The following is a 23,709-nucleotide window of genomic DNA, read 5'->3' as shown; positions in this document are numbered from 1 at the left end:
AAGGTCAATCGACAGCATTTGTGCTATAATGTTGATTACCACAAAAATTCATGTCAACACGTTCCTCCTTTTCTTTAAAAAAAAGCAAAAATCTGGGTTACAGTGAAGGCAATAGAAGTGAATGGGGCCCAATTGGTAAACATTAAAAAAAATTCAAAAGTATAGCCACAGGACAAACAATATGAATGTTAAAATGATTTGTGTGATAAAATCACTTACTAGCCTTTACTGTGTAAAGTTATAGCCAATATTACAACTTTGTTGCCATGACTATGTCAACAAACCCTAAAACCACTGTAAGAATGATGATTTAAACAACTTTGCAACTCAAATAATAAACTAGTTTTAACAGAAATATTTATGCAAGTACTTTTATAAAGTTATAAGCTTCACATTTCTGCCTTTAACCCTCAAAAAATTGGCCCCATTCACTTCCATTGTAAGTGCCTCACTGTAACGTCAATTTTGGCTTTTTTTAAAAGAAAAGAACAGACGAGTCTATATATATATATATATATGTGTGTGTGTGTGTGTGTGTGTGTGTGTGTGTTTTCACTGAATGCATACCAAGAAAAAGTATATGTTTTCATTTGTACTTATACGCACCAACAGAAGTAGGCAGAAAACAGCTGAAACATCCACAGCAAACACTGAAAAGCTTTTATTTCCATTTTGCTTCGGTGCATGCATAGGCTCAAAAAAAAAAATCTAATAGACGCAAAGAAAAAGCTTGCACACAATTTGTACAGAAACAATATTCTAGGATATTTATTAAGAGGCCAAAAAAGTGCCAAAATACTCAGTGAAAGAGCCGGATATTGATAATGATGTAAATTAAAAAAGTTTTGTTCTTGCACTGAGCACTAGGGGACTTTTTGCACTTTTTTGGCCTCTTTTTAAATATTCTGAAAGATTGTGTGCTAGCTTTTTCCTTCCTTGTATATGCACCAATACAACACACAGTAATAAACAGCAACATTTACCTTCAATAAATGTACCCATAATTTTACTAAAACATTTTTATTGTTGCTGTCAATTAGCCAAATAATTTTAATCAAATTAATTACATAATATGCCGATTACTCAATCGAATTAATCACAATTATTCGCATATAAATACTTGCCAAGAAAGGCCCCCAAATAAAAAACAATTAAATAGTAATTTGCTGCCTGTAAAGCTGCATGTTGCCTGTACACCTGGAGCTGTGCTTACTGCCCCCTAATGACTAACACTCGTCACATCTAGTCAGAACACTATTTCTCTGGCTACGTTACTGCAGCCCTTTAACCACTAAGCCACACCACCCAAACCTTTACATTTCAAGTTTAAAAAAAACATTCATGAATTTTTCCCAAATATTCATATAAATATTTTATGCATTACAGAAGCTTACCCCTTGCCTGACAGGCTGGTAGAAGTCCTTGGCCAATGTGCCAAAGAGAATACCATTGATTGATGTATGTTCAGTGGTGCTCTGAGTGGGGTCCTCCTTTGAGAGAGAGAGAGAGAGAGAGAGAGAGAAAACAGCCAGGAGAGAGTGAAAGAGTGGCAAAGTACAGCTTTCATTTGAAGACACACTCAAAAGCTGCAGGACTAAGAGATAAGAATCATAGACTTGAGTAAGTTTTCTTACGCTTTGATGGCGCCACATCAGGCAGTCATATTGCCCCCCAAATTGTGCTTCTCTTCTCTATATATATTAAGGCACAAAAAAAGTAGTGTATTTATTAAAAGTTTAATGGACCAAAGTCATGTAGCCTGAACGACACAGCCTACAAATTTTTCGCAAAGAGATCGCAATGTATCAAAGTTTTGAATCACAATACACTAAATATAAAGAATTGCACTATTACCATATCACAACCCAGATATCGATCTCGAAAATATTGCATCGGAAGGTTCTTGCTGATTCCCACCTCTATTTATAAGTTTAAAGTTCTATGGAACTAGCAATGCTGCCTGGACAACAAAATCTACAAATCTTTTAAAACCCAAAGCACCAGAGCTGCTTTAAAAAGGATGCAAGGCATGAACGCCAGACAGATAGTGTCATTGCTGACAAAACAGATCAGCTTGATCTGCGCCAGTTTGTTCAAGATCTTTGTCTTTGCATTTAAATTCAAATGGGCAAACTCACCTCTGATCTTATCTTAAGCATTTCTATGCCACCTTTCTGCATGCAGGATATCACAGGACCTTGTGAACCAATCAAGCCTATCCATAGAAAAATAAGCACTTTAAAAGGAATAATTCTCGAAAAAAATTACCATTCTATCATCATTTACTCATCCTCTTGTTGTTCCAGACCTATATGTGTCTTTCTTTCTTCCAAGGAACACAACAGGGAGTTTTAGGGGCCGTTCACACGGAACGTGTCCTTGTGCTAAAAAAAAAGCTAGATGCAGCACGTAGAACAGAATGTATTTGTCCTGGGATGTGTTTTTACAGCTGAAGTTCTTTTTAACTTGACACAGCATCTGAAAATCGTGGTACTCCTGTGCGAGACGCTGAAAAAAAAAGTCTGGCGAGCACGTTTAAATACGAAATTAACAATCGAAAAACACAGTGGAGAGACACAAAAACATGTTAGGTGTGAACAGCCCTTTAGGCAAAATGTTTGTATACCACGGAAGAAAATATTTTGGGTTTGGAATGACATTTAGAACATAATTTTTAGGTGAACTAATGCTTTTAAGCACCTAAAGTCATATACTGTACATACAAGAATAGTGACACAATTCTGTTGACAAAAGTTTCAATGTAGTCTTACAGACGGGCTGTTCCGCACCAACTGGAATTTGATAGATGACCTGTGAGAGTTAATGAGCTTTATAGTTCCAGTCATGGTTAAAGAACATCTTACAAATGTTGTCTAGCTTCCATTAATATTAAAGAGGTAAAGAGAAAATTCTGTCATTCCAAACGTGTATCACTTCGTTTCTTCCATGGAACACAAAAGTAAATGTTTTGTTAATGTGGCTCTTTTCAACATAAGGAAAGTGACTGAAGGTGGATGCCATTGAGTTTAAAAAAAAAAAATACCAAAGAAAGTGCCATGAGAACGGTCCAATTGACTTGTGTGCTATATTACAAGACTTCTAAATCCATTCGCTAACTGCCTTGGAAATCTGCCAAGACGCATTTAAAAAAAATTACATGAATGCAAATGAATCAACAAAATTATAGAATGACTTAAGAATACTTGAAATATAGTGCACGAGTAATATATTCTACTTTTATGCTGCTTTTTTGTCATTTTTTAAACTTGACAGTGTCCGTCCCCATTCACTTTCATTGTATGATATTGTTTTGATATTTGGTTCTTCTACTAAAACAAAATCGGCTCAGTGGTAAAATACGCTGGCTACCACCCCTGGAGTTCGCTAGTTTGAATCCCAGGGCGTGCTGTGTGACTCCAGCCAGGTCTCCTAACCAAATTGGCCCGGTTGCTAGGGAGGGTAGAGTCACATGGGGTAACCTCCTCGTGGTCGCAATAATGTGGTTCGTTCTCGGTGGGGCGTGTGGCGAGTTGAGCGTGGTTGCCACGGTGGATGGCGTGAAGCCTCCGTCTCCGTGGCAATGCGCTCAACAAGCCACGTAATAAGATGTGCGGGTTGATGGTCTCTTCGGCAGGAGGCAACTTGGATTCGTCCTCCGCCACCTGGACTGAGGTGAATCACTACGTGACCACGAGGACTTAAAAGCACATTGGGAATTGGACATTCCAAAAATTGGGAGAAAAAGGGAGAAAAAAAAAAAAAATCAACAAAAAAAAAGAAAAAAGAAAAAAGAAACAAAAAAAAATCAAATGAGTTTGGAGCAACATGAGGGTGAGTAAACAATCACAGAATTTTCATTTTTGGATGAACTTTCCCTTTAATGCTTGTGTCATTTTTATTTATTTTTTTGAAAGCACTGATAAAAGACTTCAGACCTTTATATGCGGGAAATTGAATTCTAATCAGTAATAGTAATATTCAGATTTAATTCAGCGTAAATAGTTCAAAGGATGTTTGATGTCTGTTATAGAAGCCTTCAATAGGCAGGACCTAAATGGAGAGAATGATTTGATGTTTTAAGATAAGAACCCAATGACAGAGTGTCATCAAACCTTTAAACATCTGTGTGAGGGGTCAGAGGTGATGGTAAGGCTTGTTATAGAGACGCGCTGACGGTGAGATGGGACCTTGGCTAGGTCAGATGAACTGTTGTCTGTATGGACAGGCATGTCCCTTTGCAAATGGCTGTAACAATAACAACAAATAAACGCAAATGTTGCCAAGCAAAAGAAAAAAGCAAGCTCTGATGCAAAGAAATGTGTCATATTAAAATGCAGCGATACAGAGACTAAAGCAACGCTTGAGGCAAAGTCACATTGCCCAACCTCTCACAAACGATTAAGCCCATGTGGCATTGATCCACAAAAATAGATGTTTCATACGGTTGACTAATTGAGAGTGAAGAATGGTGTGTACACGTGTGTGTGTCCATGCATTTAAGCTCCCCCCATACCTAAACACACAATCTTGTGTAAAGAAAGGCAATGGAAGAAAACGATGCGAATCACAAATCATACTAATTAATTCTGAAAGCGACTGCCGGTGTAGCTCGCCTTCAAATCAATGCAAGCAAAACCGTATGATAAGCTGACATGAAAAAGATCTCAAGTGGCTCCATATGAACATGAGCGTGTACAAAATCTCATCCTGCTTTTTCCAGCTTGTCATGAAGAATGCAATCGTTCCACTCAGTGGAGTTTCGTCTAATGGATTTGGGCTCACAAAGAACCTCATCAAGGCCTGAACATCAAGAGACTACCTGAGAAGCAGTATATAAGATATTTAGATTTGCTTTTAGAAAATAGATCTTGAATATAAGTATATTTTGTCTTTACTGCACTCACAGAAGTATAACCAAGTGAAAAAATACACTTATACAAAATACACTTATATTTGTCTCTTAAAGCAAGTCTAAATATCTTATATGTTGCTTCCCAAGTAAATGTATTTTTAGACCATTTTAAATGGAAAACAAGATAAAAACAATAGGAGTTTTTGCAGTGAATTTTTTACTGAATTAAACTTAATACAAAGTATTTTTTCCTTTAAGTCATAGTGTCATTTAGAGGTATTTTTAAAAGATGATTTTGTCCACTTTATTGTTAGCAAGCACAGTTAACACAACAGTTTAAGTCGAGGCACAAGCTGAATAGTCGGTTAAGGGCTAATGATTAATCGTTGCAATAATCGCCTGAATAGTCGAATAAACTTTCTAATAATCGTTAGATTAGTCGATTATCAAAAAAATCGTTAGTTGCAGCCCTAATATCATATTACAATTAAACGTGTTATTGGACGTATGAGGAATATGTGGATGCTAATGGCAGCCCTAAAATAGGAAACCTGATAAATAAACAAAAAATAAATAGGTGGTATATAGAGAAGCTCCAATCTAGGGCATGACCCCGCTAATGTGCATCCCGAGCTCAGTGATGTGCTTCAATGTAACCAGAGTGCTTCAAAAGTGTGTAACCTAAATGTACAGTTGAAGTCAGAAATGTACATACACCTTAGCCAAATACATTTAAACTCAGTTTTTCACAATTCCTGACATTTAATCGTAGAAAACATTCCCTGTCTTAGGTCAGTTAGGATCACTTCTTTATTTTAAGAATGTGAAATGTCAGAATAATAGCAGAGAGAATGATTTATTTCAGCTTTTATTTCTTTCATCACATTCCCAGTGGGTCAGACGTTTACATACACTTTGCTAGTATTTGGTAGCATTGCCTTTAAATTATTTAACTTGGGTCAAACGTTTTGGGTAGCCTTCCACAAGCTTCTCACAATAATTTGCTGGAATTTTGGCCCATTCCTCCAGACAGAACTGGTGTAACTGAGTCAGGTTTGTAGGCCTCCTTGCTCGCACATGCTTTTTCAGTTCTGCCCACAAACCTCGGTTTGAGGTCAGGGCTTTGTGATGGCCACTCCGATACCTTGACTTTGTTGTCCTTAAGCCATTTTGCCACAACTTTGGAGGTATGCTTGGGGTCATTGTCCATTTGGAAGACCCATCTGCGACCGAGCTTTAACTTCATGGCTGATGTCTTGAGATGTTGCTTCAATATATCCACATAATTTTCCTTCCTCATGATCCCATCTATTTTGTGAAGTGCACCAGTCCATCCTGCAGCAAAGCACCCCATAACATGATGCTGCCACCCCCATGCTTCACAGTTGGGATGGTGTTCTTCATCTTGCAACCAACACCCTTTTTCCTCCAAACATAACGATGGTCATTATGGCCAAACAGTTCAATTTTTATTTCATCAGACCAGATGACATTTCTCCAAAAAGTAAGATTTTTGTCCCCATGTGCACTTGCAAACTGTAGTCTGGCTTTTTTATGATGGTTTTGGAGCATTGGCTTCTTCCTTGCTGAGCAGCCTTTCAGGTTTTGTTGATATAGGACTCGTTTTACTGTGGATATAGATACTTGTCTACCCGTTTCCTCCAGCATCTTCACAAGATCCTTTGCTGTTGTTCAGGGATTGATTTGCACTTTTTGCACCAAACTACATTCACTGCTAGGAGACAGAATGCGTCTCCTTCCTGAGCGGTATGATGGCTGCATGGTCCCATGGTGTTTATACTTACGTACTATTGTTTGTACAGATGAACGTGGTACCTTCAGGCATTTGGAAATTGCTCCCAAGGATGAACCAGACTTGTGAAGGTCCACAATTTTTTTTTGCTTGACATCATGGGAAAATCAAGAGGCACTGAGTTTGAAGGTAGGCCTTAAAATACATCCACAGGTACACCTCCAATTAACTCCAATTAGCCTATCAGAAGCTAATTGGCTAATTGCCTAAAGGCTTGGCATCATTTTCTGGAATTTTCCAAGCTGCTTAAAGGCACAGTTAACTTAGTGTATGTAACCTTCTGACCCACTGGAATTGTGATATAGTCAATTAAAAGTGAAACAATCTGTCTGTAAACAAATGACTCGTGTCATGCACAAAGTAGATGTCCCAAACGACTTGCCAAAACTATAGTTTGCTAATATGAAATCTGTGGAGTGATTAAAAAATGAGTTTTAATGACTTCAACCTAAGTATATGTAAACTTCTGAATTCAACTGTATCTCAATAATTATCTTTTTGCTCTGAAATGGCATAAAAGGGATTTGTTTTTTTAAATCAGAGAAACCATCATTTCATCTACACAGCCATTGCAGCAAAGTAGAATTAATATTTCAAAGGCATTAAATAAAAATATATTTAAAAATTATGTTTCCCACAGTTTTTCACTAAATTAACACAAGGGAGAGTAAAATGTAATAATTTTTATTGATTTGCACGTTTATGCTTATATTTAACATGCAATCATATATGGAAGCTTAATAAAAATCTTATTTACCTTCATATATTTTTACTAAAATATTTTTCTTTGTGAATGAACAGGGTGTGCAAAAACTACTTCACTTATTCTTTGGAAACCAGATGAATATTGCATAGTACTAAATTATTACTGTGGAACCCAGTCTATTAGGTTTATTTATAAGTTTATTATTATAATATAATACTGAATTATTATTATTTTCAGGATAAGATTTGTTAAAGATAAATTAATATATTTCTGTCCAATTTTCTTTATCCTAATCTGGGGTTTTTATTTTGACACTGCAAGTGCAGTCGTGTTTATTTCACCTTCACCAGGAGCTTATATTCTTAAACGGAAAGTGCAATGTTTGTTTGACAGTTATGAGTTTTGCATCTTGTGAACCGCTGTCGAACATCTTCTTTACTGTTCTGCGTTTGAAGATTTTAATAATAATTTTATAGTGGTTACTAATGTTTGGAATTGCGCGAATGCTTTAACCTGCAGTACTTCACAATGCAGGTGAACTGCGCTAAAAACACTAGTCCATGAGCGCCGCCGCCCCTGCGCATGAACACAGATCAGCGCGTCGCCGGTTTATTATGAAGTGCACACAGACCATGTTTATCTGTCACAGCCTTTGGCAGTTAAATAATCACATATGATCATATCGCCATTTTGATGTTGTTTTGATTAATTACACAGCCCTGAAGGATTGTGAAATTAGTCTACTGATGCACTCTATGAAACTTAATAGCCAAATAAAAGGCTCATTAAAATCATCGCAATATTCACGCCATTGTTGAATTTTATATCATCAGCAAAATTCTCAATTATATAGTGGATATTCGATGTATCGCCCAGCCCTAGACACACATAGATTTTTGTCCATTGTCCCAAGCATATTGGTGTGCATGTAAAGGCCAAAAATGTTTTAAGGGCTGTGTTGAGCAGAGCTGGCCTTATGTGTGCTATGCCTGCACAACAGTGGGCTTATGGGTCATCGTGTCAAAGAGAACAGATTTTGCATCTCCATCTGCACTGACCTTGAAGAGCATTTTAAAATACAACCAAAATGAAAAGCAAGGGTGAATGAAAAGGCTACCTCTGAACAGGCTTCGAACCGACCTCTGATCTTGACAAACCGCCAAAAAATCCAAGACGATACACTTAATTTACACTTCACTGACAGCACGTTCGATGAATCTCCGGGTTGTTTAAAAGGGTTGAAATTAACACTGTCATGTGTCTCCTCACCTTCATTCAGAGCTAAAGAACCATGACAATCTACGGTGACTGATGTTTGCATTCTCTGTTTGATGTTTTCAAACCAATCCCTGAAAAAAAAAAAAAAAAGATTTTTCTTGTTTTTTGAGGTGTCTTGGCACCACAGAGACTTTGTTTTTTGAACATTTTGATCTAGTTGCACTATTCGCTTCAGACTACACATGTAAGACATCATTACACAGGGCATCAGGATAAACCGTAGTGATGTTGTTATTGTTTATGAATATTCCTACGCATTGCTCCCAGGCACTCCAAAAAGGAAATGAAACCACCGACATGGAACAGAAAGGAACTAAGCCTTCCCAAAGTGAATTAGGCTTTACCGTTAAAAACACAGAATTCAGGAAAAGAAAGAAAAATCAATACATGATGTGTCTAATAAATTCCTGAAGGGATTTCTAAACTCCAAAAAATAATTAACCCAGTCAATAATTTTTTTTTTTTTTTTTTTGCCTTTCCAAAATCAATAGAACAAAAGCTTCATGCCCACATTCAAAGTGTGCTGTTTTAAAGGGGAAATCCACAAACAGGACCTAATCCACCTCAACAACATAGATTGATGATGACTGATTAAGAGACCCTTATAGTTTACTTCCAATTAATAAACCATGGTTAGGTTTGGAATTAAATACTAGCATACTGCTTACTGCAAACTGTGCAGTATACACGAATACAGTTTACTACGTGTTACAAATTTTATCTGAAACGCATTATGCAACAATAATCATTCCAAAGTAGATTACATTGTCACATGACCTCATTACATGAATCTTTAATTCAGCACTGTCCAGATATCACATCATAAATGAAATATCTTTTTTTTTCCTTGTGTTAAAATGTCTTAAAAAGGAATTTTCTTGGATCACCGCAAGTTAAGCTAATTCGACAGCATTTTTGGCATAATGTTGATTACCACAAAACATTATTTAGTTTAGGCTACTTAAAAAATAAAAAGGCCTAAGTTTTAGGCACTTACAAAGGAAGTGAATCGGGCCAATTTTTGGAGGGTTTAAAAGCAGAAATGTGAAGCCTATAATTTTAAAAAAGCATTTACATTAATTCCTCTGTTAAAACTCATGTATTATTAGCTGTAAAGTAGCTTAAATCGTCGTTTTTACGGTCGTTATAGGGTTTACAACGTTATGTTGTCATGGCAAAGTTGTAATATTGCATAGACCTTTCCACAGATTAGATTAATCAAAATCAAATCAAATCACTTTTGTCACACAGCCACATACACAAGTGCAGCAGTGGGTGAAATTCTCGGGTGCAGTTCTGATCAATATAGCAGTCGTGACAGTGATGAGACGTATACCAATTTACAATAACATCAAATTAACAACACAATTTAAAGTCTAATATACATAATCACACACAACACAATAAACAAATAATAACATACACTGTACAGTATACAATACACACAATATAGATACACATTATTCAATAAAAATAAAAAATAAAAAAAATTATAAGTATATATAGTAGTATATATAGAATGTATAGCAGGTTGTATTGTACTGTATTGACATTCAGGCTGTGTTAGTAAGCAACTTTATCACACTAAAATCATGTTTACACACATTTTGTTTATGTCTCACAACTATACTTTTGAAAAAGTATTTTAACGTTTACGGATTGGATCCATTCACTTCCACTGTAAGTGCCTCACTGTAACCCAGATTTTTTTTTTTTTTTTTTTTTTAAAGAAAAGGAGGGACGAGTCAATTTATTTTTGTAGTAATCAACATTACGCCACAAATGCTGTTGATTGTACTTAAAGGGATAGTTCACCCAATAATGAAAATTATCTCACCCTCATGCAATCTCAGAATCTACATTAATCATCACAGCAACAACAACACAGTGTATCGCAGCTTTCCCCACAGGAGCGAACACTTGGGGAGACACACACACACACAAACACACCAGGCGTGTGGCAGTGGACTCAACGTGCCGAAGCAGCGCATATACAGCAGGCGAGTGTTTCAAACAGCTAGACAGAGCGCAGCTAAATGGAAAAGAATGCAGCGTCTTCAAAACTGAACTTCAACATAACATGCATATTAAAAAAGCAATGGTTGTGGCATCTCCCGTTAAGCCACCTGCGATTTGAAAATAGACAGTTCAGACAGTCACTAAAAAAACTGGTGCGCTTACTAAGATTACTATGGTAACCTGAAGGAAGAACAGACAGACGCCGTTGTGCACATTCTTTCATCGAGTTGGGCAGAGAATCTTCACATAATGACAAAATATGATGCATTATATTTTGATTATGCAATCTTTTGAACATTTTGTAACAGATTATTTTATAACAGCCCATAATAATGAATAGACAATACACTGGAACAACAAGACGCAATGCAGCAGCCAAAGACATTTGTCAGACATGTTATTATATACAGTACACATTTATGTACATGTCATTGCCCCTCGAGTACTCGACAAGTAGGGGTGCACCGATTGATCAGCCACCAATCTAAATTGGCCGATTTTTGTCTTAAATCCATGATTTGCAATCAGCCGATCATGCCTAGATTCAGGGCCAATCTTTTTTGCAGCATGCAGGAAATCACACATGCACTGCTACTGTAATGAATGAGTGCTTTCTCAGCCCTTGAAGCATGACAGTGTGGCCACTGGAGGATGAGTTGGTGGCAATTCTAAGCATTCACGAATGTAAACTTTCAGACAAGCTGTAATTTAGATGAATATGCTGGTTTGTTTTAAAATGTGTAAGAATATGTGTGTGAATATTAAGCTCAATACAGTAGTTATTCTGACTCTCTGCACTGTGAGCACAAAGAGGATCAAGACACTGCAAATGGGTATAAAAATGAATTAAACAACAAATAAACATGCGTATACAAATCTGAGTACACGTGATGTAACGTGAGTCATGACAATCAGACGTTGTGTGGAGCAATAGAGACTGTTTGAGCGATCATGAGTGCTATCAGCTTCTCCCCCTTCAACATGAGCACTCTCAGTGTCAATCAAACATGCGCACTCTCCAGGTGCTCTCAATAACTCATCATCAGTCACTCATCTCAGCTCTATTCCCAATTTAATTGAGGATCCCAATTTAAATCAGATTGATGTTGGTCGCAGTGCCACTAATAACAGATATAACTGTTTAACCTTCAATAACGGCACCGCATCTTCACGCATTTCCTTATAATTAGTGATTTGTGTTACGGCAAGATGCCAAAGGCAGTAAACAAATCATAAATAATAATGATTCCTCACAGGAGCAGTTTTGGAGCAAGTAATAGACAATTTTCTTATTTTTGAACGTATCTCTGCTGTGTGTGATGCTCTCATGGTTTTTTACTGGTTGCCATTATGTCACAATAACCTTTGATATTGATAACAGAACTATTTATAACTGTTTTCAATACAAATAAATGTTAGCAATACACAATGAATGTAATTTTACAGTGTGGGGCATAAACATAACTGCAGAATATAACTTGCAAAAGTGTAGCTAAGGGCAATTAAAAAAAAAAAAAAAAAAAAAAAAACACATTGGTATCGGCCACAAATTTCCTGATCGGTGCACCACTATCAACGACTACGAGTAATTATTCTGAGTACTCGAGTAGATGAAATGCCCATCCCTAATTTAGAGTTTGAAAAAAGTACTTAAATATTTATCTTTTTCACACCAGAAGCAATCGTGTCAGTATAGAAGACATTGATTTAACAGCTGGTGTCGTATGGATGACGTTTATGCTGACTGTCTGTAATTTTTAGGGCTGCCCCCTAATAGTCGACCAAAAGTTAGTGGATGAGAAGAGTCTTGGTCGACCAAGTTTTGTTTGGTTGCAGAAAAAAAAACTCCACAGGAAGTGGCAAAGTCATTCAGTCAGTGACGGACAGACATGATCGTTTACATGTCTGGTCCATGTGGTAATTAATTATTCACGTCCAAACCAACGAACACTGGTATTACTGCTGGTTGGACGCTAGGTACTATGGGGTAATTTTCATTAAGCAGGGTTAGCGCTAAGCCTACACAATAAATCAAGACACCTTAATTTCAAACTTTGAACTTTATTTTTCATTTATTTTAACTAAAATGTCAAATGAAACTGGAAAAAAATTAAGTGCAATTAAAATGTGTGTTGTTCAACTTTTTGAAAGATGGCTTTATAACAGTTTGCAAAGAACCTACTTCTGTGCATTCTCTACTGAATGGGTATTTCGTTGTCCAGGAAAATACATCATGTGTGTGAATAAATGAGTTTTGTTCCCTCATTCATGATTGATCGATCGATAGATCTTTCGCAATATCCAATTACATCGGCAACACCCGGGCTGAGGGATCGGTGTATATTCTTGCTTTAGTGAATTTGCATGAAAATTACATTTATTTAAAAAAATTAAAAACTTAAATCAAATACATTTCTAAATTCAAATTGCACTCCAAACGAAACAAAAAATCAATTAAAATAAGGAAGTGATCAAAAAAATTATATACATACATATATAAGTAACCACTTTTCCATTTATCGTCAGGCAAGTATGCGTTTAAACATGCAGGCGGAAAATTACTTACACAAAAGAAGACATAAAAACAATTATAAAATGTAAAAATAATAATAATAATGATGATAATAATCACTGAAATATAGATCATGGTTCAAGGTGAATGTGTTTTTGTATTATTTTATGTTTTAATCACAGATGTATAGGCTGCAGAGTTGTGGTCACAATGAACTGCTCTGTGGAAATAAAGTGAACTGAACTCAAAGCACCTCCTGAGCTGAGATGTCTGAGGTCATTTGCAACACTCATAGGCAATACTGTTCTTGCAAATAAAATAATTCAGAAGACAGAAACAAAGAAAGATTGAGAACCGTTTACATACGCGTGTTCCACGAGACTGCACGCCTCCGTACAAACAGCGTGTCATACATGCGCATAGACGGCTTTTCTGTCATCTATTCTTAATAATATAATAAAGTGTGTTTCACAAGCGCGTGTCTGTGTGTCTACGGGCAAATTATTTGTAATATTAATTTGATGATAATAATAGCAGCCTAATAATAATAATTGAATACATTAATGGGAAAACGAGCCAAATATCGTCTTGACATCATCAGCTATTGGCGATCACTCTGACCATCGTCGATCCCCGAGATCATCATCTGTCGGCACAACCCTAATGTGCATTTCTCTCTATAAATTAGCAAAATGTTCAGACAGTCTCCTTGCTGGTTTTACCGACACATTCAGAATCATTACCGCTTGTTTGTGCGTGCGCTTGTAAAATGTATATTTTATATAATTATTAATTATTATTTTTACATTATTACAGTTTAATATTTCTCTGTAATGTAGCACAGTGTTAGCAATGTTACTTATAACATCCTTTCTCAGCCCAGGAACTCAAACCATTTTCTGAAGGTGGATGGCATAAGTGTGAGTAAATGATGACTGAGAGAATTTTCGTTTTGGGGTGAACGATTCCTTTAATTTGTATTGAACCCAGAATAACCCTTTAACTCTTTCCAGTCAACTGAAAAATACCATAACAAAATATACAAAAAACAAACCAAAGGCTGAAGTTTTCCACTCAATTTTTTACCACAACTTTAAGCACTTGGACACTTGCGAGCACTCCAACTAATCACAGTTTAAATAAAATTGCAAAATAGAAAGATTACATAGTGCAGATCTGACCATTGCAAACTTTAAGATTAGTGGACAAACAAACCATTCACACCTGGTGTAATTTGTGTCATCTTCCACCGTCTTGTTCCGTTAAAAAGACTGTATGAAACAAGTCTAAAAAAAGGCTCCAGGAAGATAATAATGTGACCCTGTTAACAAAACTCTTCACTAATAACTCCAACATCACAACAGCTACAGCAAGAGGACACAGCACCTGAGGCATATTAGCAAAAGATCAACGAACACAATTAATGATAATGACAATGAGAGAGAGAGAGAGAGAGAGAGATGCGGTCCACTATTTTCTCAGAAACTGTGGCAAGACAAAGACTGTTTAGCTACAATGACTGTTGGCCTTTATGTAAACGAGATTATGTATTGACATTTAAGCAGAACATTGGCTGTCATTACGGTCAATTGTAGGGAGATAAGAGCAACATATTTAGATTACAGTAGCCTACATCGCTCCTGGAGTGCTTACTGGGTTTGACACCTGTTTAGATATCTCGCACACATATATTAGGATTTCGGACATTGCATTAGTATTTAATGCACCTTTATGTTTTAGAAATGACTTTTCACGCAGCCGTAAATGCTTGCGACAACGCATCTTGCATTTCAGACGATCTTAATGACAAGCAAATGCCACATTTATCGCTGCAGCTGTGCAATTAAACTCACAAAAACCAACAAAACAGTGTAAAACTCTGGTAAAACACATGGCATACAGAACCGAGGTAAACAACGAAGTTAGCTTTTGCTTCAGCTAACCTCCTACTTCCAATTTACTTAATGCAAGCTACCCAGCGTATTCAGTCTAAATATAGATTTGCATTCATGTATATTGATATGTTTGATTTGACAGCGGTGATTCGAGCGAGCAAATGCCTTCATCAGCGTCAACAAACTCACTGTGCTCTATGTGCTGCTCACATACACCGCGCGCTTCAACTTCCTGCTGCTACTAGGTTTGAATGGGCGCTTTCTGTACCGGATACTACGTCACTGAAGAGTTGAGAAAGCCCGCGGAAATCATATCGCCACGGAGCGCAAGTTCGGGAAACTCCTAGTAATAACCTGCTGTTTATTAACAATGAAGTGAAGAAAAGTAACTTTTTTGACAGATGAAATACTCTGTAAATAAATAAATAAAAAATCTTTTTAACATTCATAGGAATTATATGATCAGTGAAACAATTATGAAACAGCAAAACATCAACCCATTGTTTTGGCCTACAGAAATTGTAATTAATAAATTGTATGATATTACAACATAGCCTATATTGTGCCACATTCCATTTTGTCCCAATATCAATGTGACACAACAGCCTATATTGTGCCACATTCCATCTTGCCCCAAGATCAATGTGACAACTTGCCCCAAAAGGACCTTTATGAAAAATATCCTTGTCTAAGAACACAGTTCAGTGTGGTTTCATTGCGTTAATTTTGTTAATCAACAGCTATTACAAAAATATAATGATACTCGGGGGCAGAACTAGAATTTATTTAAAGGGGTGGCATGGAGACTATGAGGGGTGGCAACACCAAAGCAAGCACCCAACATAGTTCTTATGGATTAAGGTACCAAGCTTCATTGCAACAAGTACTAGTTCATTAACTGGAGTCGCTATCAAATTACAAATGTCCATGAATTTGTGATTCAACTGCATTTCCACAGGAATCACATAGTAACCATTTTGCTACTGATTTGCCAACATGAAAAAAACATGTCAACAAATCCTAAATGTTCCTTAGCTTGACATTTAGAACAGGCAATCTGGACTAAACTTGACTACTATTGTTTAGTGTACCCCTGGATGGGAAATGCATGCATATCCCATGTTATTCTTTTAATAAAGTCCTGTAGGCCTATCACCTTTGTAACAGCTGGAATAATACATTTGAAAGCGAAGATTAACACAAAGTTAGTTCTAAATAAAAATAAACTGTACAGAAAATTGTACTGTGGGGGGCAGTGCTGCAAAACTCATGAATATTAATTATGTTACACACAGTAAAATATTATTTTAAATGACCTGTTTTGATCAACAGTCATTCTTAATGACCGTTTCAACCACCCAAATAAATATTTCACATAAAATGGTCATTTCATTTCTACATCTGCCACTATCAGTCTTGGGATTTTGTTAGTAAGTAGATGAATACATACAGTAGATCATGATTAAGAACATGACTGATTGATCTAGTGGTAACTTTTGCCTTTAGTTTTTAGGCAAAAAGAGGTTTTGGATTCTAATTCACCCAAATTTAACTTTTTATTTTAATAAAAGTTTGCATCTGTACATCAGTGGATGGGTGTTTAAAAAAATGCAATAAAAGATGAGAATGGGAGATGAGAGTAGCAGAAACACAGACACATTTATTGACAGTTCTGTATATGAAAAAAAGGAAGCAAATTCAGAAATTCAGACAGCGACAACCACAAACTCTCTGCTTCAACAACAGGAACCCAGAAAAAAAAAAAATCAATATGCACCTGAGCACCCTTGAACAAGATGACAGCTCAGGAACAATCCTCTCCCACAGCACAACCCAGCCATGAAACACTCAGTTTATATAGGGAGGAAACACTGCGCAACGGTGCACCCCATCAACAATCAGTTCACTTGGTTACCACACACCTGAGAGTGATTAAGATTAGGGTGACTACATTCCTGTTTGTTGAAAACGGGACAGCCCCCTCCCAACAAAAATTAAATTGACGTATCCTTACCTAGGCGCAGATCAATGCGAAGTAGAGGGTGCATCCGCATCTGTAACTGTTGTCACCTTGTACTTTTTGCTGGCAGCAGTTTTTCTCAGTGTGCGCTTGTCTTTCAAGAGTTTATCGTAAAATGCGGAGCAGTCCAGTCCAAAATTAAGACGTATGAAAAGCATTGCCTTCATGACTGTTACATTGAGTCGAGATTTGTCCATACTGCGTTCATTAATGAGAAAACACAGATGCAGATGTCCCAGGCAGGCATAAAACAAGACTCAGAAGTCGATGGTCTTTCTCTCCAGTTCACGAAAAATGTCTGTCCATCTCTCAGACACAGCCATCTTGTTCATGTTCACTCAGTGATGCAATGAGTGACAATGTTTTTCACGCAAGCCCACTCATCAAAGAGCGTAGTTTTGTCAATTAAACTGAGAGCGGGGTTTCTGGAGTAGAAGTGTTCAAGGCTGCTCTGAATGTCTTTCCACTCTGGGATGCCTCTCAGTAGGGCCCACTCAGGTTTTTCTGTGTTCTCCAATGAGCGGCTCCAGTTGGAGGTAATCCACTGATGCTAAATAAAAGTTTCTCACTGCAAAAAAGAAATCATCCGCTCACATGTCACCAGCTTCAACCAGGGCATCCAACTGCTTTTTAATGTCAGAGGGTATGAATGATTCTCCAGCCTGGCCTGCAAGACTTTTCTCAGGTCATGAATGTGCAAAGCTATGGCTGTGCACAACAGAATGATAAACAAAAAGTCCTTCACTTGCATGCACCTTGTCAGATTGTCACAAAAAAAATCGCTAACACATGGTGTGGCACACTTACTTTTAGCAGCATCCACATGCTTTTATGTATGAACATACTGCACAATGTTGGTGCGGCCTCCATGGGCGATGGAAAAGCCAGCTCCAAAAATCTCACAACTCACTTTACTAGGCTCTGTCTGTGACTCCTTTTTTAGAAATTTAAACTCTTTTTGAAGGGATCTTTAAATGTACATGCACGCTTCCTTGACATTTTTCCAGTCACAATTTCATCTGTGTGCTCTTTCAAACTGACTCTTCAATCAGTTCACTAACTGGACATCTATTGATAGGGGATTGTGATTGGATAGTTTAATCCAATCATGTACTTCAAATAACACATGTAATTTTATTGGTTTTGCAAGCCTGTGACTGAGAAAGCCACATAGGCGATAGAGACATTTTGGAGAGGGGAAATATGGGACAAAACACGATTTATTCAGAATAAGAAGGGACACCAGAAAAAGTGCTTAAATATGGGACTGCCCTGGGGAAAACGGGATGTCTGGCCACCCTATTAAGAGAGAGGGAGAGAAAGAGAAAAAGACAACACACACACACTACAAACACACAAACAATACAGCCGAGAAGGCCATCACAAAGGGGGACAGGTAAAAGAGCGCTAGCTGCGGCAAAACTGTTGATGCTAAATGACACTGATGACAGCCACAAAAAACACTTATCATAAAGTCAAAACACACACAGATGAAATAGATACTGATGATACTACAATTTTAGTTTGGAGCAGTATTCACAAAAAGGGAACAATTTAAGGCAGTTTTAAACTAGGTGTTTGAATCTAACAAAAATAAAGACATCTACAGAAAATAAGCAATATAGCCCTTGTGACAATTTCCCCATGTGGCAACTAGCCCCGGTCACCCCTATAAATAAACATAGCTGCTGTCTGTAAGGAGTCAAAGTAATTATCAATTATTTTAACTTTATATGAACCACTTTCCATATTTAAGCATGATTAATATCATGCCTTTCAACTTTCAACAGATTTAATTGGCACAGCATTGTGGACAATTGAGTTTTGTGATATAGATTGTGTTGTGTTTTCTCAAAATTAGACAGTTATTGCCCTGATAGTACCTGTACATCACCAGGGTTCCCACGCGTCCTGGAAAACCTGGAATTTTGCAATGCAGTTATCCAGTAATGGAAAATTTGTCCTGGAGAATATTTTAGAAAGTTTTTAAAATGACGTTGTTCGGACCTTTGTCATTCATAAAAATGTCATTAGGTCTAAAGTGCCGAATGTCATGGAATAAAACATATTTGGGATGAAAATAAATGTTTGAATGCACAAGTATAGCATCATGATGGCGCCGCGGTGTGGAGCGCTCCTATTGTTTTGTTGTTTTTGTTTGTTTGTCCTGTGTTTAGTAATCTTTTTCCAGTCAGTTTTACCAGAGACGAACTGCTGAACATTCGACAGCTTATACCAGACAACCTTTTCCCGGTTTTTGAATATTCAGACGTTTTGCTGGACATTTTAGTTGGAGGTGCAGCTGTGTTGTTCAAGAGACGCAGGCGAGGGAGACGAGCCGGTGCGCTGGACAAACTCCGTCGGCGTGGCTTTCGAACAGCCCTGCCGAGCATTCATCTTGTGAATCTCTGCTCTCTTCCTAACAAAACGGACAAACTACATCTCCTCACCCGCACAAACAAGGACTTTTCAACCTCTGCTGCCTTGTGCTTCACAGAAACCTGGCTGAGTGAAACCATTCCGGACAGCGCGTTACATCTGCTGGGCTTTCAGCTGTTCAGAGCGGATCGCATTGCGGAGTTAACGGGGAAAACGAGAGGCGGTGGAACATGCTTTTACATCAATGAAAGTTGGTGTACAGATGTAACAACGTTAAAGAAGATGTGCTGTCCTAATTTGGAAGCGCTCTTTATTAACTGTAAGCCTTTCTACTCACCGCCGGAGTTTTCATCCTTTATTTTGGTGAGTGTTTACATCGCGCCAAACGCGTGTTTGAATGCTGCGCTGCAACAGCTGGTTGATCAAATCACTCACTCAGTTATTATTATTCTTGGGGATTTTAACAAAGAAAATCTCACACGTGAACTGCCCAAATACAAACAGCACATCACATGCCCCACCAGAAACAGGAACATACTGGATCACTGCTACACAACAATAAAGGATGCATATCGCTCTGTCCCTAGAGCAGCTTTGGGACTCTCTGATCACTGTCTGGTTCATCTTCTTCCAACCTACAGGCAGAAATTAAAATCAACCAAGCCAGTAGTAAAGACTGTGAAGAGATGGACCAATGAAACAGAGCGGGAACTACAAGCTTGCTTTGACTGCACAGATTGGAGTGGAACTCAGGCAGCTTCGTCAGACCAAAGAGGATGCTTACAGGGTGGGGATAAAGTCTTGTACAATCAGGCCAGAAACACACTGAACAAGGAAATCAGAGTGGCTAAAAGAAGATACTCTGAGAAACTGAAAAACAAGTTTTCAGCAAACGAACATGCATCAGTGTGGAGTGGCATGAAACAACTCACAAATTACAGGACTCCTACCCCCAGCCCTGTAGGAAACCAACAACTGGCTGACGACCTTAATGTGGTCTACTGCAGATTTGAAAGGCCCAATCTCACACCCCACACCCACTCTGACCTTCACTTCACACAAACACCAACACCTCCTGCAACCCCCCTCCTGCTACTCAACCTGCACTTAAGATCTGTGAAGATGATGTGAGCCGCGTCTTTCGGAAACAAAAGACGAGGAAAGCTTCAGGCCCAGATGGCGTCTCACCAGCGTGTCTTTGATCCTGTGCTAACCAGCTGGCCCCCATCTTCACACAGATCTTCAACAGATCACTGGCGCAGTGTGACGTCCCATGCTGCTTCAAACGCTCAATCATTATTCCTGTCCCAAAGAAACCAATAATCACAGGACTTAATGACTACAGTCAACCTGCCACAGGTGCTGCTGATACGGTTTTACTCAGCAGTCATTATGTCTGTCCTCTGCACTTCAATAACTGTCTGGTTTGGTTCAGCTATGAAATCAGACATCAGAAGACTACAAAGGACAGTTTGGACTCCTGAGAGGATTATTGGTTGCCCCCTGCCCCCCCTTCAAGAACTATACACTTCCAGAGTGAGGAAAAAGGCTGGAAAAATCACTCTGGACCCCACTCACCCTGCCCATTACCTTTTTGAACTGTTGCCTTCTGGCCGATGCTTCAGAGCTCTGAGCACCAGAACCGTCAGGCACAGGAACAGTTTTTTCCCTCAGGCTATACATCTCATGAACAGTTAAATTGCCCCATTGAGCAATAACTATGTGCAATACACAGTTTAGTCTTTTTTTATATTTATCCAACACATCCAACCTCTTCTGCCATTTCATACCTCTGGAAAAAAAAAACAACAACAAAAAAACATTTGCACTGTTCATAACAGATTTGTATTTGCACTGTACATAACAGATAACAGATTTGTATTAGATTGCACTACATATGTGTATGTATGTATGTATGTATGTGTGTGTCTGTGTGTGTGTATGTACCTATGTGTATAACTATTTTCTTATTTTTTATTATTATCTATGTCTTGCTGCTGTTTTTGTATTGTTTTTGTATTGTTGTACACTGGAAGCTCCTGTCACCAAGACAAATTCCTTGTATGTGTAAGCATACTTGGCAATAAAGCTGATTCTGATTAATTACATTAAAATCGCAATATGTCCTAGTTTATCACACCGCAAAAGGATGCAATTTAATTCAGTAAATATATAATCTTCAGGTTCTGTGCACTTTAAAGTGAATGTGTAAAGCTTGCTGCTCATACACTGAAAACACCTCATTGTGATCACGCATGCTCTGTGTGTGTAGCTTTTTGGGGCTTAATAATCACACTTGGCCATGTAGCAAACTGCTTATCTGAAGGTCATAATACTACTGACAAAAAACACAGAAATTGCCAAATTAAAGCTTGATTTAAATGGACATATGAAATGGGGAAAAAACAACAATATATTACTAATGTTTAGTAATATAATAGGGTAAGTTTTTTTTTTTTATTCAAGTTTTAATTAATTAATTTTATTAGACACCATTTTGATAATTTTTTTTTATTAAACTCTTGAATTTAACAACCACAATATACTACATCCACAGTATACGACATCATGACCGCTTGTGTGTTTTTGCTTAAATATTACACCTGCTGGGCACAAAATGTCCTGGAAACATCCTGGAAAATTGTGTATTGAAAAGAGTATGAACCCTGATCACCCAGACGTCTATTTGTGTGGAAGACGTATTTTTTTTTAGGTTGTTTGCTTTTCTGCATTACGTTTATAAGACGTTTCCTCTGGGATGTAAATAAGACATTCAGCAGATGTCTTTGAGACGTTTGTGATTTAGAATATTTGTAAATCTGATCTTTTTAAGATGTTTAGCAGATGATAATTAAAATACAATGCTTTCCAGATGACAAGATCTAAAACAGACATCTCGTAGATGTGCATGTGCTATCTGGGTGGCTTGTCGATATTCTAACACAATTAAGATGCTTTAAAATCTTATAAGCCAGGGAGTACCTGATACAGAAGGAAGTGCCTGAGGGGCCATGCCTCTCCACACTGGAATCAAGATCCTTGGATCGAATGACAGGACACCTGCCTGTGAGCAAAGATAGCCTGTGAGCCTGCCTGTTTCATAGATCGTACTCCAGGATGGCTGCCTGCTTAATACTAAATAAATATTATGTAAAATTCCACCACTACAAGATTCTTGGCTTCTTGCTTGACTGACTCCAAGATCAGTCAGACCAAGATCTTGTTAGATGGTTGAACACAAGGGGCTTTCATTAACAAAGCACAACAAATGTGTAAATCAGACACTTTTTCATCAATGTAAGTATTAATCTATTTTTTCATAGCTCAGCTGTGGTCATAATTAACACATTTTCATGACCCGACATGTGCATGTTAAATCAAGGATGCAAGTTTTTTCCTCTATGTAAATTGGTTATTTGCAGTGGTATTCACAAGAGAACATGAATGACAACGTAATCCAAATGCCTTAAATGAGACACATGCATTACATCTCATTATAGACAGCGTTTTAGTGCAAATTCAAATTCAGGAAAAAGATCAGTGCATTTGGAAGCTTTGTGTACTGTGTACTTATCATTGACTTTAACCAGACCTTATTTAGCATTGCTGCATTTGCAATACAATGTGACAAATATAGCGTTTTGTGAAGCTACAGTACTACTTGTTGGAAAATGTAGCTTTTTACTGGTAAAGCTACACTATTGTGAAAATAGCTGACTTACAGTACTGTCACACTTCTGAAAAATGTAGTTTAGTAAGTAGCGTCGCTATTTTAGCGAACTACTCCCCAACACTGATTACATTTTGGTGACAAATATAAGACATCAAACTATTTTTATTTTTGAATAATGTGCACAGATGACCAGGAACATTTATTAAGTAGATAAATAGAGTTAGGTTTGATTTCATGTTGACTAAAGGCAAAGGGGCTTGTTACTGTTTTAAGTACAGCTTCTTGAATTGTGCTATGAATGACATATGGAATGACAAAAACTGACATATCAAAATACTAAACATGGTCAGTTTTGACATCATGTTGGGTGTAAATGGCACAAGTCGAAGACAGAAGCATTAAAATACACATGAAACAGGTTTTGCTTACAAAGACAGATGTCAACATTTCACATGGCTTTTAGTCCGCAGTGTACAGTTTGAAGATTAGTCCATCTCGGTAGCACTGGCTTACATAGGCTCTAAAGTTAGACATGTAGGCACCACTGAAAGGATCCTTGAAC

The 23,709-nt window shown here is 37.5% G+C and overlaps 1 protein-coding gene across 6 annotated transcripts in view; it reads right to left on the bottom strand.

The window, feature by feature from the left end:
- Positions 1-21,195, bottom strand: part of LOC127437737 (protection of telomeres protein 1-like) — a 60,525-nt gene extending 39,330 nt beyond the window's left edge. For 2 of the 6 annotated variants that reach the window (XM_051692859.1, XM_051692862.1), the window contains exon 1: positions 21,065-21,195. In XM_051692859.1, the coding sequence (XP_051548819.1) occupies positions 21,065-21,157 (93 nt within the window). In that variant the 5' untranslated portion in view covers positions 21,158-21,195. Of the gene's footprint in view, positions 1-1,394; positions 1,491-1,634; positions 1,814-15,264; positions 15,315-21,064 lie in introns of those variants that run through there. The other 4 variants (XM_051692863.1, XM_051692860.1, XM_051692861.1 and 1 more) reach the window with 4 other exon arrangements.
- Positions 21,196-23,709: the final 2,514 nt, after the last annotated feature.

This window comes from Myxocyprinus asiaticus, chromosome 48 (genome assembly GCF_019703515.2).
Source record: "Myxocyprinus asiaticus isolate MX2 ecotype Aquarium Trade chromosome 48, UBuf_Myxa_2, whole genome shotgun sequence".
NCBI lineage: Eukaryota > Metazoa > Chordata > Actinopteri > Cypriniformes > Catostomidae > Myxocyprinus > Myxocyprinus asiaticus.
The sequence above is the reverse complement of the archived record's forward strand: the minus strand, read 5'-3'. Positions and strand labels throughout refer to the sequence as shown.